Source organism: Malus domestica, chromosome 15 (genome assembly GCF_042453785.1).
Source record: "Malus domestica chromosome 15, GDT2T_hap1".
Lineage (NCBI taxonomy): Eukaryota > Viridiplantae > Streptophyta > Magnoliopsida > Rosales > Rosaceae > Malus > Malus domestica.
Genome location: NC_091675.1, coordinates 54,929,551 through 54,945,172, shown reverse-complemented (window position 1 = coordinate 54,945,172; position 15,622 = coordinate 54,929,551). Strand labels below are relative to the sequence as shown.

Genomic DNA, 15,622 nt, shown 5'->3' with positions numbered 1-15,622 from the left:
TTTATTGGGTTTATTGCTTTCATTGCAGTTACAAACTGCTCAGCCTCTTGTGAACCTTTTCAGTGTTAAAACGGCCATAACTTCTTCTAGAAAAATAATAATAACAATTCGAGAAATGCTCCAGAAAATAGACATCCGTAGCTTTCCAAGCATATAGGGTTCATTCTCTAATTCATTCTGAGTTGTTCGCAACTTGCTTCCAAAGTCAGTTGATCCGCACATGCAGTTTTGACGAATTTGTTACTTAAAATCTCACTTGTGCTATTTTTCTTTGCTTTGCTTGAAAAATCCTACAAAACACAAAAACAAAGTAAATAGCTCAAAAATATAAGGAACTAACTAAGAAAAGACGAGTGAATTTGATGTAAAATACATATAAATATGAGCTTATCACCGTCACGTGGGCCGAAGCACCCCTTACCAACCTAAGCTAATTTTGATGCCTTGATTCCATATTTGACACCCGTTTTGTGAAATTTTGATGTTTTAGCATAGTTTCGTAAGTGACCACCTAGTTGGTCGTCACTTGATTATTGTATGAATTGACGATCCAATGGTCGGATCGTCACCAAACTTTAATATGTTATAGTATGTAATATTTGAGGACCATAGGAACTTACATATCGGGAATCCGACGTACGGATCTTCCCGAATTGAATTTGTAAGTTCATAAAATAAAACGTCGACCGCCACTTAATTTTGGCAATTGGCGGAGATCCGACTGTTGGGCCGTTCTAAAACTTTATGATGTTGTTTTAGAAGCTTATTGAAACTCTTGGGAAGTTACGAATTAGAAATCCAAGATGCAGATATTCCGGATCGAGTTACGTATGGTTATAGACCCTATTGTCGACCTTTGACCGACGGTTGACTTTTGGTCAATGAGTTTCAAATCATTTTAGAACGTCCTTAGGGTTGTGTTTTATGCAACTTACGTGTTTCTGATACATGATTTGATAATTGTTCTAGGCGACGATCGTTCGTGACGCTTCGATAATCGTGCTAGGGAGTTGTAGCGCGGACTCTAGGTGAGTGGGTCATTTCTTTTTATAAGTATACGCATACTTGCTAGTTTCTAGTTATACTTTGAAAAGAATTTACTACGTATGCTTTGCTTAGATAAAATTACATGAAGTAGCAAAATGACGGAATTTAGGAGATTATTTCTGAACCCTATAGGTTCACATGTATGCCTGAGATACCAAGATTATATTTTACAACTATGATTAATTAATGTTGCAAGAATTGTTGTGCTATTGTGAAATGCTAAAATAATCATACGGGATGAGCAGGTAAGTTACTTATCGGGACATAAACCTATCAAATATTGCAGTTTATGTCGATGACCCTAACTTATTAATGTTGCAATAGTTCGTTGTTCACATAACCATCTAAAATGTTGCAATAGTAAGTTCCTCAAATTCCGATAAGGTTCATTAAGAAGTCACATTCCACATTTGCGATCATTGCAGTTTATGTCGATGACATAAACCTTATCGGGACTCCTGGAGAGCTTGAGGAAATTGTCATTCACTTAAAATCGGAATTTAAGATGAAAGATCTTGGAAAAACTCGATATTGTCTCGGCCTGGAGATCGAGCATTGTTCAGATGGAATCCTAGTACATCAATCGAACTATACCCAAAAGGTGTTGCAACATTTTAATGAGGATAAAGCGAAACCTTCAAGTACTCCTATGGTCGTTCAGACTCTAGATGCTAAAAGAGATCCATTCCGTCCCAAGAATGATGAGAAAGAGATTTTGGAGCCAGAAGTTCCATACCTAAGTGTAATTGGTGCTTTATTGTACTTGGCTCAATGCACTAGACCCGACATCTCCTTCGCTGTTAATCTTTTGGCTAGATACAGCAACGCACCTACACGCAGACACTGAAACGATGTTAAAGACATTTTTCGCTACCTCAAAGGTTTGACGAATTTGGACTTGTTCTACACCCATGAATCCTCGAGAGAAGTTGCCGCCCCCTCGGTCATTGGTTTGATTCCCCCCTTGTTGGTTACACAGATTTTAGTTATCTGTCTGACCCACATAGGGCACGTTCTCAAACAAGTTATGTCTTTACCGTTGGAGACACCTCTATATCTTGGAGGTCTACCAAGCAAACGCTAGTTGCGACTTCTTCGAACCATGCTAAGATTCTCGCCTTGCACGAAGCCTCGCGGAATGTTTTTGGTTAAGAGCAGTTATGGAATCTATTCGAAGCACTAGTGGTCTTACTTCCGTCGTTGATCTTCCTATGACAATCTTTGAAGACAATGCAGCATGTATCAAACAGTTAAAGTAGGGATACATCAAGGGAGACAACACCAAGCACATAGTGCTGAAGTTCTTTTATTCTCACCAGCAACAATAACATCATAACATTGAAGTCAAGCAAATATGTTCCCAAAACAACTTGGTCGATCTCTTTACCAAGTTATTGCCCAAGTCTACTTTTTAGAAGCTCGTCCAAGGAATCGGTATGCGTAAATTGTCTGAGTTGAATTGCTTGTAGTTCTCTTATTTGAAAGTTATGTCTAACTCAAGGGGAGTATCCAGAAGCATATTCACTTGATCTTAATATACTCTTTTTCCTACAATTAGGAGCATTTTTCCCACTAGGTTTTTGCTACCTAACAAGGTTTTAATGAGACACCCATTCTGGGATGATCATACTCCATTGAGTTCACTACTTTTGTCTTGTTAGACGTTTGTTTTAGACATTATGCATACTTCTCACTTGTCTCCTTAATCTATGGGTTTTTACCTACCTTAGGTTTTACCATAGCAAGGTTTTGTGAGTTTTACTACCTATGCATACTTTCTTTTAAATTTGAGACTCGCATTCACCCGTTGTGCCGACGACTTCATCAACCGTTCTACCTCATCTGCTAAAGATCTAATGCGACGTTTTATTTGAGTATTTACACACTTAATGGAGAGTGTTGCAGTACTATTAGATTAGGAATGTGATTATGTAAATCCTAGTGTATCTAGGAGTATCTTTGTATATTCCTTTTAGTAGTTAAATTCCTATTAGAGTTGTAATCCTATTAGGGGAAATATTTAACTTATCCTACTACTATAAATAAATTCCTAGTGTATCTGGAATTACATCTCTCTCTTCTCTCTCTGTTGCCGTTGGCCCTACTCCCTCTCTATTTTAAATACAATTTAGTCAAATAGGCCTACAACAATGTTCGATTTTTCCCTAAAACAAATTATTATAAATGGAGAAACAATGTTCGATTTTTTAATATACTTAAATTTGGATGGATTTTAAAATCCTTTAAAATCTTTTTATTGACTACACCTAGATTTTAAAGGATTCTAAAATCCTTTAATTGACTACGCCTAGATTTGAATGGATTCTAAAATCCTTTAATTGACTACGCCTAGATTTGAATGGATTCTAAAATCCTTTAGAATCTTTTAATTGACTACATTAGAATTTTAAAGTCTTTTAAAATCCTTTCAAATCCGAATTTGACTACACTCCTAAGAAATTATTTTTTAAAGAAATGAATTAATAATAAAAAGGATACGAAAAAGCAGGGAACAAACCTTCTCCTTGCTGCCTGGCTTTTTTTTTTCTTTTAACAATAAACAACCAAATTCCAAAGCCCACTCTCCTCCTCGGTCTCGCTCTTTATCTATCTTCACACATACACACACGCTCTCTCTCTCTCTCTCTTCATCTACAGAAGAAGAACAAGAACTCTCATCACTTGGCTTGCCTGACTCATTGTGTGAGTGACAGAGTGAGTGAATGGCGAAGAACGAGGCTTCGTTGGAATCGGTGGACGACTTCTTGAAGCGGTGTAGGCAGTCGGGCGATGCCGCATACGCCGCCTTGAGATCAGTGCTGGAGCGTCTCGAGGATCCAAAAACCCGAACTCAAGCTCGGATCTTCCTCACGGACCTCCAGAACCGCTTCCCCTCCAAGGAGTCCTGCGATCAATGTTTTCGCACCTACCATTTTCAGATTGAAGACATCTTCTTCGATCAGTATGAAGGTCTCCCTCCCTCTCTCATTCAGTATCGATTCTGTTTGGTTACCGAGATAACGGAGGAAATGGAAAATTGAAGGGTTTTTCTATTAACACCCCACAATTGGATGGAAACACCCGATTATCAAAATTTTCTTCTATAATTCCAAATTTACCCTTCATTTAAACTTGCATAAAATAAAACTCCCCGATCCATCACCATTGTTCAGATCCTCGCCTTTTATTTATACTGTTTACATTTTCTCAACATATAATCATCGTTGTACTTATTTTGTTCTTTTTCTTTTGCATGATATTCATATCAATTTTCGATTTGGGAACTATACCAAGTCCAACCAGGAATTTCCAAGGAAGGATATGAATATTATTCAGAAGAAACAGTACAAAATAAGAAGTAGAGTGAAACCTGGATAATAGGATATGATTTTAATTTCAAGATCATTATCAATAGCAATTAGCTAGGAATGAACTCCTAATACACTTTCTAGAAACCTGCAGAAAAAGCTCCTTAGAAAACAGGGTACATGCAATGCTCTTATTGCCTCTCCAAAGGTTCAGATGATCCGAAGTTTCATACTTTGATAGGGTGGTTGGTTGTGAGATTTTTTTTTTTTTTTTGGGAAGGTAGGGTGGATTTAACAAAAAGAATGGTAAAACTGGAATTATTGGGAAAATTTTTAATTGTGGGTGTATTCAACAAATTATGAGGTGTTAATAAAACAACCCAAAATTGAATTATCCAATTACTCACTGCAATTGTTTGTCTCAGTTCTTTTGACTGTCCTTTTGCTTTGTGTGCGTTTTCGTAGTGGCGAAAAACTGGTACTCTGGCATTTGGCTTCTTTTTGCTTTTACTCGTCGTTTTCTCAGTAACCAATCCTATATTCCTATTCCTTGTTTGGTTTGTTTCTGGGAAACCAAAGTCACTTTTCCTTCTCCAGCGGCGGACTTCAAATTTTCTATTTTTAATTACTGGACAACCACAATTTTTATAATATAGTCCAAGTTTTTTTTTTCGTTCATTTTCATTTGTCGATTTAATCTTAATGAGTTCTAAGTTGGCCATAAGATTACAGTATAACAGGACAGTTCTGAACAAATAAACTGTAGCATACGATGGGATATCGCAATTGAATATTGTGGTTTCCGAATGATAATCTGAAATCATGGATGGATTTACGCTTCTTGTTGGCTGTACTCCATACGGCCTGTTTCGGGCGGTCGAACGGGGGGTGGGGGCATTATAGAATCATTAATGGCCGCACAATTGTTTGCTTGCTATGGTGGTTGAATCAGCTGGTCTGAACCTGTTATTGGGCTACTACAGGTCACCAGGGTAGGAAGAAATTGACGATGATGGTTATCCCCAGTATTTTTGTTCCAGAAGACTGGTCTTTTACCTTTTTTGAAGGACTAAACAGACATTCCGATTCTATCTTCAAGGACAAGTCAGTTGCTGAGCTTGGTTGTGGAAATGGTTGGATATCCATTGCCATTGCTGAGAAGTGGTTGCCATCAAAGGTAGTTTTGGTTTTTGTTTGTCCTACTTTACCATGCATGTTATTAGTCTTTATTCTGTTCACGTTTCAACCTTTCCTGCTTCTCTGAATGATGAAGAAACTACCTTTTTCAGGTGTACGGCCTTGATATCAATCCTAGAGCAGTGAAGATGTCATGGATAAACTTGTACTTAAATGCTTTGGACGAAAAAGGTCAACCCATCTATGATGCTGAGAAGAAAAGTTTGCTGGACAGGGTAGAGTTTCATGAATCGGATCTGCTATCTTATTGTAGAGATAATGACATTCAGCTAGAACGAATTGTTGGATGCATACCTCAGGTATTGTCGACAATTACAATAAGATAAAGTTAGTTTGTCAAATGTCCCTTTTGAAGGTTCCTCATGTGAATAATCATTTGACTCCTCATTCATTTTCCTTGTTTGGGTTCTTGCAGATTCTTAACCCAAATCCAGATGCTATGTCTAAAATGATTACAGAGAATGCAAGTGAGGAATTTCTACATTCGTTGAGCAATTATTGTGCTCTTCAGGTTAGGACGGAACCTTGATAGTGTGTTATGCATTGTCTAATTTGTATCTTAAGAGGCATCCAGTGCTACATAGATATTATCATAATTAGTTTTTCTAGTTACACATGGAAACTGTTTACTAATGAAATGTACTATGGCTTTGTGACAACTGGTCAACTGATTTCTAGTAATTCCAGTTTCCGGTCATCATTAGAGACCATAATAGTATTTATATGTAAACTTTTGTTTTCTATGCAGGGTTTTCTTGAGGATCAGTTTGGCCTAGGTCTAATTGCCCGGGCAGTGGAGGAAGGAATAGCTGTCATTAAACCTATGGGGATAATGATCTTCAACATGGGGGGTCGTCCAGGACAAGCTGTTTGTAAGCACTTGTTTGAACGCCGTGGTTTCCATGTTAACAAGCTTTGGCAAACCAAAATTCTCCAGGCAAGTATACCCCTAATTATGGAAAAGAATTTATCCTTCAAACTTCTGCAGTTCTCTTGAAATGTGCATTGTTACAGGCTGCAGATACAGATATATCAGCCTTAGTTGAAATTGAAAAGAACAGTCCACACCGTTTTGAGTTCTTTATGGGGCTTTCTGGAGATCAGCCTATTTGTGCTCGTACAGCCTGGGCCTATGGAAATGCTGGTGGCCGAATCTCTCATGCTTTATCAGTATACAGCTGTCAACTTCGCCAACCAAATCAGGTGTGCACTTCATTTATTATAACAAAGTTGATGTCATTGCAGCTGAAGATAGGAAAACTAAATGGATGCTGAATTAAATAAACTGACAGGTGAAGACAATTTTTGAGTTTCTTGAAAATGGCTTCCACGATATAAGCAGTTCTTTAGACTTATCATTTGAAGATGATGCTGTGGCTGATGAGAAGATTCCCTTCCTAGCTTATCTATCCAGTGTTCTGAAAGGGGGTTCTTTTGGCACATATGAGCCACCAGCTGGAAGCAAACATTTTCGTAGTCTCATTGCTGGGTTTATGAAAACATATCACCGCATTCCACTCAAAGCTGATGTAAGATGATAACCTCTTGTACAAAACATATATCAACTTTTTCTGTGATAGATGTTATTGATTGCTCAACTAAATCATGTTAACTAAAAAGTGGTAGGAAGATCTCACAAACCTGCATGATTATCATCATCACAGAAAATAGAAAATAATAAAATGAAATGAAGAATGCCATTGAATTAGACTTATCAGGTGACAAATAGATCCCAATGTGAAAATTAGCATGAATTTACATCCTAGAAATGAAGAATGCCATTGAATTATACTTATGGTCAATATTTTCCCTATGGCTTGGAGATTACACAAGTAACAGTGATGTATCCCTTTGTTCTGTCCCCAGGTATAAATTTAATTGATTTGATAAAGTGTATGATGCATGAGGTCCTCAAGATATTAGTTATCTTGATACATAGGTTGGTTAGCCTTTCTTCCATGTTGGTTATGAGTTTCTCATCACCATTGTGAATATACTGGCTGCGTTTAGTGTCCCTAGTTGTGAATGCTCCAGAAAAATCTGATTACCCCTCTAACCAACTTTTATATGGCTCTTTGATGGATGAGAAAATATGAAATATCTAAATTAATCAAATAATCACAAGATTGGTCATAATAATTAGATAGTTTAGATATTAGATGGCCTGGTGATTTTCCTTTTCAGTTTAATTATATAAGTTCAATGATATTATGACACATATACACAGATTATCTGTGATTTGTTTTTAAAACTGTATAGTGATCCTCTCCTTGCTTTCAAAGTGATGTAGCCAAGAGTTATCTAGAAACATACTTTTACTTCTTTTAAATTAGTTTTGTAGCAAAATAAAAGAAATAAATTATACCAAAAATCAAGGAAATCTAAGTATTTTTCATTCTTAAGTGTAATCTGCAGAAGTTCATGTTTGTGCCCTTCCTGTTGTGTAGTATAAGGTGCATTCTGACTTGTTTTCTATCTTTTCTTGTACAAGAATGTGGTTGTCTTTCCTTCAAGGGCTGTCGCGATAGAAAATGCTCTTCGACTGTTCTCCCCTCGTCTTGCAATTGTTGATGAACATCTTACCCGACACCTTCCAAGGGAGTGGTTAACATCGTTAGCAATTGAGGTGTGGTATTTTGATAGTTGTGGTGCTTCTATTTTAATTTGTTCTCTATTACTTTTGTGGTTAAGTGTAATATTAACCCAAAAGTCTGCCCTTGTAACCTTATCATACAAATTTATAAGTATTTATTAGACACCAAAAGTGACAACCTGGGAAAACAATGATGATTGCAGTTTAGTGGAATAACTAAAATTTTATTGGATCCAGAGTGGGAAGTTGTAGATGCGACTGATATGGTATTCCGAGAGTTTCAGAACATTATGAGCTTTGAGGCTAAAAACTATTGAGAGGATATAGAAACATGAAGTATAGAAGGACCCAAATCTATAATTTTAGTTTCCAATAAAAGTTTAAAGTAGTCTTGCGTTAATGGGAAATGAGTTCCACAGTTCCACTTATTATCTTTATGCACTTGGGGCATTCTTCATAACTACGTTTATTTCTGAATCTTAGTGTGCAGGAACTGATAATCCTTCAGAGGATGTACTTACAGTTATTGAAGCGCCTCGCCAGTCTGACTTAATGATAGAGCTAATAAGGAAGCTGAAGCCACAGGTGGTGGTTACGGGGATTGCTGATTATGAAGCTGTTACTAATTCAGCTTTTGTGCACCTTTTAGATGTCACAAGAGAAATTGGATCTCGTTTGTTCTTGGACATATCTGATCACTTTGAGCTATCCAGCCTTCCAGGTTCCAATGGAGTCCTCAAATATATTGGAGGAACTGTGCTGCCATCCCATGCAGCAATTATATGTGGCTTGGTGAAAAATAAGGTATTGTTCTTTCAGTTTGAATTCAGAACTCCCCAACTTAACCTGGCTATCTCAGGCTTTCTATTTATCTAATTGAATACAAAGCTGTAATGTTGAGATGTCATCTTATCAATTTATCCGTAGCTTTTTTACAATGCAAAATCTTCGCATGAAGAGTAGCCAAAATTTTTTTCCAGGTTTATTCGGATCTAGAAGTAGCTTTTGTAATTTCTGAAGAGGAGGCCATCTTCAAGGCCTTGTCGAAGACCGTTGAACTACTAGAAGGGAATACTGCACCAATTAGCCAATGTTATTATGGTTGCCTTTTTCATGAACTTTTAGCTTTTCAGCTTGCTGACAGACATCCTCCTGCACAGGTAATTCAGTCGCTTTTCCTTAAAAAGGTATATTTCACTTGAGATATTTGCAGCCAAGAAAGTAATAAATATACCATTTATTTATTTTCTATGTTTAAAGTCTTCCATTTGTTTTCATTTTTTGATAACTTTCTCTAAGGCATTGTAAGTTATTATTCTGATTGGATTCGAAAATGCAAAATGTTCTTCTGCCTTTTGTTTTATGTCTATCATCTGTTATCTGCTGAAGATAGTCTGTTTTCTGTTTATGATATTAGGAAGGGAATAAGGGAATGTTTATTGTTGTTGAGCACAGTAAATGTTTGTTTGTCCTATCTAAATTCTTTGGCCCGGTAAATCTCTCTCTGAAGTGTAAAAGTGACCTTTATATAATATTTAATTTCTGACAAAAAACCTGAATATTATGTGTACATAGTGTCATAATTTGGGAACATAGTAGTTAAGACAATTCTGTGGTGTACCTGATATTTAGGATGTTGAGATTTATCACTTTACTCTTTTTCCTCCTTTAGGATGTTGAGATCTGCCACTGATTTATTTGATGTCAATTATACTTTCTAATACGAAAAAAAATTGTGGTGTGGTTTACTACCTGTTCTTGCTGTGAGAAATTTATTGAAGTCTTCAGTAAAACCACATTTTCTCTTTTCATGAAGACAAGTTTGCTTATCCAGTTGATTTTCATATATGTTCTTCAGAGAGAATCTGCATTGCCTAAATCAGCAGAGATGATCGGGTTTGCTAGTTCAGCAGTCTCAGTTCTCAATGATGCAGAGCTGTCAATTAGCGAGGCAGAGAACTGTTCCCTCATTCACATGGATGTCGATCAAAGCTTCTTGCGTGTACCCTCACCTGTCAAGGCTGCTATTTTTGAAAGTTTTGCTAGACAGAATATAGCTGAGTCAGAAATAGATATCACCACTAGCATCAAGCAATTCATCAAGAGTACTTATGGTTACCCAGTTGACAGCAGCAGTGAATTTATATATGCTGACAGCTCACTTGCTCTGTTTAACAAGCTTGTTCTTTGCTGCATTAAAGAAGGGGGTACATTGTGTTTTCCTGCTGGTGCAAATGGGAACTATGTTTCTGCTGCCAAATTTTTGAAAGCAAATATTGTAACTATACCAACTAAGCCCGCAGATGGCTTTAAACTGACAGACAAAGTGCTTCCTGGGGCACTAGAGACTGTGAGTAAGCCATGGGTATACATTTCTGGACCAACAATTAACCCAACTGGTTTGATATACAGCAACAAAGAGATTGAAATTTTGCTCTCTGCGTGTGCTAAAGTTGGGGCTAGAGTTGTGATAGATACTTCCTTCTCAGGCTTGGAATATGACTTTGCGGGTTGGGGTGGCTGGAATCTGGTGGACAGTTTGTCAAAGCTAAATACTAGTAACCCATCTTTTTGTGTCTCTCTGCTTGGGGGATTATCTTTGAAGATGTTGAGTGGAGCGCTCAAATTCGGGTTCCTTGTATTAAACCAGTCTGTTTTGGTGGATACATTTTATAGCTTTCCAGGATTGAGCAAGCCTCATAACACTGTTAAATATGCTGTTAAGAAGCTGCTGAGTCTTAGAGAGCAGAAACCGGGAGATCTGTGGGATGCTATTGCAGAACATATAAAAACTTTGAAGAGTCGATCCAAGTGCCTGAAAGAGGTGAACTCCCTCCTCTCTCCTCTCTCTCTCTCTCTCTCTCTCTCTCTCTCTCTCTCACACACACACACACACACACACATATTTCTATGTGAGTCTATATGCATTATACAATAATGTTTTAGCTTGCACTTTCTTGTTTTAACTTGCCATGTCATCCTAATTTTGTTTGTAATAGACACTGGAGAAGTGCGGGTGGGATGTAGTTGAACCGTGTGGTGGTGTTTCCATGGTGGCCAAGCCCTCGTCCTACTTGAACAAGAGTGTTAAGGTTGATGACTCGAATATCCGGGAAGTCATTCACAAGGCTACTGGCTTATGCATCAACAGTGGAGCCTGGTCTGGAATTCCTGGCTACTGTCGGTTCACCATTGCACTCGAAGAAAGTGAATTCGAGCGCGCTTTGGATTGCATTGCTAAATTTAAGGATGTAACCAAGAACGGAAGTCTATAATGTCTCGCAGATTCTTATTCTGATTTTTGCTTTTAATTGCTGGAGGTTGGAGCTGTTGTGGGACAAGCGGATGCCGATGCCGATGCTGATCCCACTATAAGTTTTATTGCAACACTACGGAAGTCAGGCTTGTATAATGTGTATTTGCCCTTTTCCATACACAATGAATGCACCAAAGTTTGAGGGAGCTCAAATGTTTTTACAATTTCGTATTTTCTTGAATACACTTCTTCCAATTCCATTCCTAATTTCCCATGATCCCGATCCTATTCATATTTGAAACAATCTCAATCAATACCATACATTAATTTTGTATATTTTTTCTTATAGCACTTTGTGTGTTTTTGTTTTCTTAGTGGCACTTTGTGTATGACGACACCTTCATATCAACTTTGTCGACTTTATAGTTTGAGGCATTTATATATATATATATATATATATATAGAGAGAGAGAGAGAGAGAGAGAGAGAGAGAGAGAGAGAGAGTATTATTCATGAAATATCTCTCTCATTCCCTTTCAAAAAAATTAAAGAGCTAATCTCGCTTAGTAATTTATTCTATGAAAAAAATTGAAGGTTAAGTAAGGTACAGCATGAAATACTTAAATTGCAGGCATTTTTAAGATGCTAGGGGTAAGAAATTCGGGGTGACTAAAAAGACGTGATTTACATGAAACAAGATGCATAAAATTATGACACGATTGTTTTGAATAAATCTCATCTCATTCGTAGTTAAGTCCTAGCATAAGAATACTTGGTATTAATTTAAGCAACTGTACCTTGAGTTGTTTCTTTTACCTTCTGGAACATTCGATAAACCTCGTCTTTTTTTGGTCCGTGATGTAATCTTCGATCCCAATCTCATTACTTTGCTAGATTGTTCTATATTTTTCCACAAAACACAAGAAATATCTAGAAAGATAAAACCATCATCATCTCCCTCCCTCCCTCCCTATGTCTGCATTCGCCCTATAAATAAACTCCCAACCCTCGCCCTTTCCACTTTCTCCCATCAGCGTTACAAAGTTCCAACCCACTCCTCAGTCTTGCAGATTTTCTGTAGTTTAATTAAGCACAACAAGCATCTCAGTTATTTGGCCAGTTAATAAATTTCCTGCTTCCTCACCGACCGATCACCATTCAGCATTCACCATGCATATGAAGAATAACGTGATGATGGTGGTGCAGTCAGTACTACTTGTGATGATGATGTTAGGCCTCATGGCCCCCTCCCAAACCAATGCCTTGATTCCGTACAACCCAATATCCCCCTCCTCCCTCTTGGACCACATGATGATCGATGACCCCTTCAGAACTCTCGAACAGACTCCCTTCACCGTCCCAAACCCTACTAAAGTCGCTCAAGAGGCGCTCGCTCTGGCACGTGCTGACTGGAAAGAGACGGCGACTGCACACGTGATCTCATTGGACGTCCCGGGGCTGAAGAGGGAGGACGTCAAGATAGAGGTGGAGGAGAACAGGGTGCTGAGGATCAGCGGAGAGAGGAAGGCCGACGACCGGGAAGGTGAACTGCAGGGCGACAACTACAAGTGGCACCGCGCTGAGAGGACAGACGGCAAGTTCTGGAGGCAGTTCAGACTGCCTGGGAACGCCGACTTGGATCAGATAAAGGCTCACCTGGAGGACGGGGTGCTGAAGATTACGGTGCCAAAGTTAGCGGCGGAGAAGAAGAGGCAGCCCAAGCTCATCAACATCGCCTCTTCTTCCTCGTCTGCTGATCATGGGGCGGATGTCGAACCTACAAAGGTCGCATGAAATTCAAGAAAGCAACTGAGTACATAATGTACGTTAAAGATAATTAAGTGCGCTCACTGCTATAATCAATAGGGCTATATGATGTGTCGTGTTGTAATGTTGACATGGGGATTGATTGAATCAAAATAAGTATTTGTAATATGCATGCATCATTGAACTTGATTTTATTATATTACTTACGTTTTGGTATGATATGAATTAGTGTAATAAGTTGTAGGTATCTTCTGCGTGAGAATAATGCCTTCATTTTTGGCCTTTGCCACTACCAATGTAACTACAAAAGTAATATATTATATAGGAGGATTTCAAACAAATGCAGAGGTGCCACTTGAGTACAATGCTCTAGTGATAAGAAAATGATTTTGAGTGAATTTGCTCAAACAATTGCTAAACCCCTGAATGGCTACACATGCCACCTATGCTAATTTGTCACAAAACGTTAGATTGAGCTAGTAAGTTTTTGGAACAGCGTTGATGAGAAACTTGTTGAAGAGATTGCCCTATCTAACCCTCTGTTAGGTTGGTTTTATATGAGCATTTATGCTTCTTTTTCTAATATTTAGTCATGATTTTGTCTTAAACTGTTGGGTTTAAACATTATATGTTCTGTGCAAGTTTTATAAAAAATTATAATTTGTGAAACAGAACATGGAATTTGCGGTTTATATGGAGAAAACCTGATGATTTCCATGATGTGCTTGTGAGGGATCAATCCAAATGTTTGATGCGGTGATTAATGGGTTTTGGCGGTACAAAATAAGACAGGCTTGCGCACATATCAGACAGAAAAGAGGGAGAGAAAATATTGTACGAGTAACCAAGAACTAGTAAGGAGGAAGAACTGAATATTATAGATTTGCCGTGAAAGTGTGACAGCAAATTTTTCGATGGTGTGAATTGTCTAAGTATCCTTAGACGTTGAGGTGTTGTGTGATATGTTTTGGTTGTGGTCCAATTCCTATTTTCCTAAACTTTAGGAACTATTTGGGACTTGGGTTTTAATTTCTTTTGTTTTTGGTTGGCTGCAAACTGGACCCCATACACACATCCATACCCAATCTCGTTGACCCTCTCTCTCTCCTCCCTCTCGGTTTTTCTCCATTTTCCGTACAATACGTATGGACAAACCTCAAACCAAGCAATTTCTTCACGGATCGAGGTTTTTGAAGTCATCTTTGTGTTTCTTGTGAGCTCAGGAACACATCTATACTGTTTTTAGAACGTAAAGACCTCATTTTTCCGAGAACCCAATTTTGGGTTACTATTCATGCACTCGTGATTTCAAAGTTTTTAGGAGATTTTAAGCTGCTAAGCTTTAGGACATCTTCACGAAGTTCGGAGAAGAAAAACGAAGTGATTTGGATGTCGGGAAGTTGAGTTTGGCAAGTTTCAAGTTTGCCCGGAATATCGAGGTTCCTCCAGCGAAATCTCGTGGATTTCAAGGCTTGAAAGTGGTAAGGTTTTGTTCTTCTAGTCCTAAGCTTCATTTTGGTACAAATTTCGTGAGTTTTGGTGGAAAAATGAGCAAGATATTGAAGTTTTAAAATTTCCCAGTTTCCGACGATTGCACCGGACTCCGGCGAACCAAGGAAGAAAGAGGAGAATATTCCGTCAAAGTTGACAGAATATTCTGATGCCGTCAGGTAACTTTAACGGCATATTCTGATTTTTAACGGAATATTCCCTAACGCCATTAGGGAATCCGTTTGGTGTGCTAGGCATGTGCCTGTGCGTGAGCCGCGCGTCTGGCAGTGCCTTGGCCGACGTGTGAGGGCGCGTGGGAGCTCGGAAAAATTTTCTTAAAATATGGGGATGTTTCTAAGGTTGAGTAGGTCATGGTAGTATATTTAAATACCCCATTTGAGCAATGTATGAGAAGTTATTAGCTAGTTTTGTGTATGTGCTTTAAATAACGGTTATTCAGTTATTTCACATATAGGTGAGACCTATCCTGAGGACAAGCGCCATCAATCAAGACTCGAGGGCTACGACCCTTCGACATACCAGTGAGTGGGCTTTTGGTTTTCCGCATATACTTATATACTTTAGATTTTTCCCAAAAAATGAATTTGAATGATTATACGTTTTGAAATGCCATACAAAGTATCTGCCTATTTTAATTATGTATTAGTAGTTGCATATATTTATGATTGGTGCTGTGGACGCACAGGTAAGTTTATACATTAAAGGTATGAGGTTACTTCAGTTATGCAAATATGATGTGATGTGTGAGAGCTAATAAACCTGCACCCCGGTGTTAGTGCTCCCATCCAGAGTTAGGGCACATTCATTCCCTCCCGCACCATATGCTCACCTTGGATCCAAGTTAGGTGCACATGTTTGTCGTACAGACCATTATAGATGGTTCCGACTCGTAGGTGACCCGCGATCATTCGCACAGTCTTCACGTGATCGTAACACTAGAAC

The 15,622-nt window shown here is 38.2% G+C and overlaps 2 protein-coding genes and 1 long non-coding RNA gene across 3 annotated transcripts; 2 read left to right on the top strand and 1 right to left on the bottom strand.

The window, feature by feature from the left end:
- LOC139192336 (uncharacterized) lies at positions 1–3,660 on the bottom strand. The gene is made up of 2 exons (XR_011576421.1): positions 3,566–3,660; positions 1–290 (listed from the first exon to the last, which is right to left on the bottom strand). It is a non-coding gene; the product is annotated as an uncharacterized lncRNA (long non-coding RNA).
- On the top strand, positions 3,545–11,735 carry LOC103416410 (methionine S-methyltransferase-like). Its single transcript, XM_008354657.4, has 12 exons — positions 3,545–4,017; positions 5,339–5,532; positions 5,645–5,851; positions 5,968–6,063; positions 6,301–6,489; positions 6,567–6,755; positions 6,845–7,081; positions 8,044–8,178; positions 8,629–8,949; positions 9,126–9,305; positions 10,004–10,969; positions 11,145–11,735. Exons 1-12 carry the CDS (start codon positions 3,771–3,773, stop codon positions 11,418–11,420), a joined length of 3,237 nt encoding a protein of 1,078 aa, XP_008352879.2. The 5' UTR covers positions 3,545–3,770; the 3' UTR covers positions 11,421–11,735.
- Positions 11,736–12,273: 538 nt separating this feature from the next.
- Positions 12,274–13,334, top strand: LOC103416411 (17.8 kDa class I heat shock protein-like). The gene has a single exon (XM_008354659.4). The coding sequence runs from the start codon at positions 12,572–12,574 to the stop codon at positions 13,193–13,195; it is 624 nt and encodes a 207-aa protein (XP_008352881.2). The 5' UTR covers positions 12,274–12,571; the 3' UTR covers positions 13,196–13,334.
- The last annotated feature ends 2,288 nt before the right edge of the window (positions 13,335–15,622 follow it).

Coding starts and splice junctions, on each gene's coding strand:
- LOC103416410 (XM_008354657.4), top strand. CDS start 3,771: ATGGCGAAGAACGAGGCTTCGTTGGAATCGGTGGACGACTTCTTGAAG. Junction 5,533..5,644: donor AGAAGTGGTTGCCATCAAAG/GTAGTTTTGGTT, acceptor TACCTTTTTCAG/GTGTACGGCCTTGATATCAA. Junction 10,970..11,144: donor GATCCAAGTGCCTGAAAGAG/GTGAACTCCCTC, acceptor TGTTTGTAATAG/ACACTGGAGAAGTGCGGGTG.
- LOC103416411 (XM_008354659.4), top strand. CDS start 12,572: ATGCATATGAAGAATAACGTGATGATGGTGGTGCAGTCAGTACTACTT.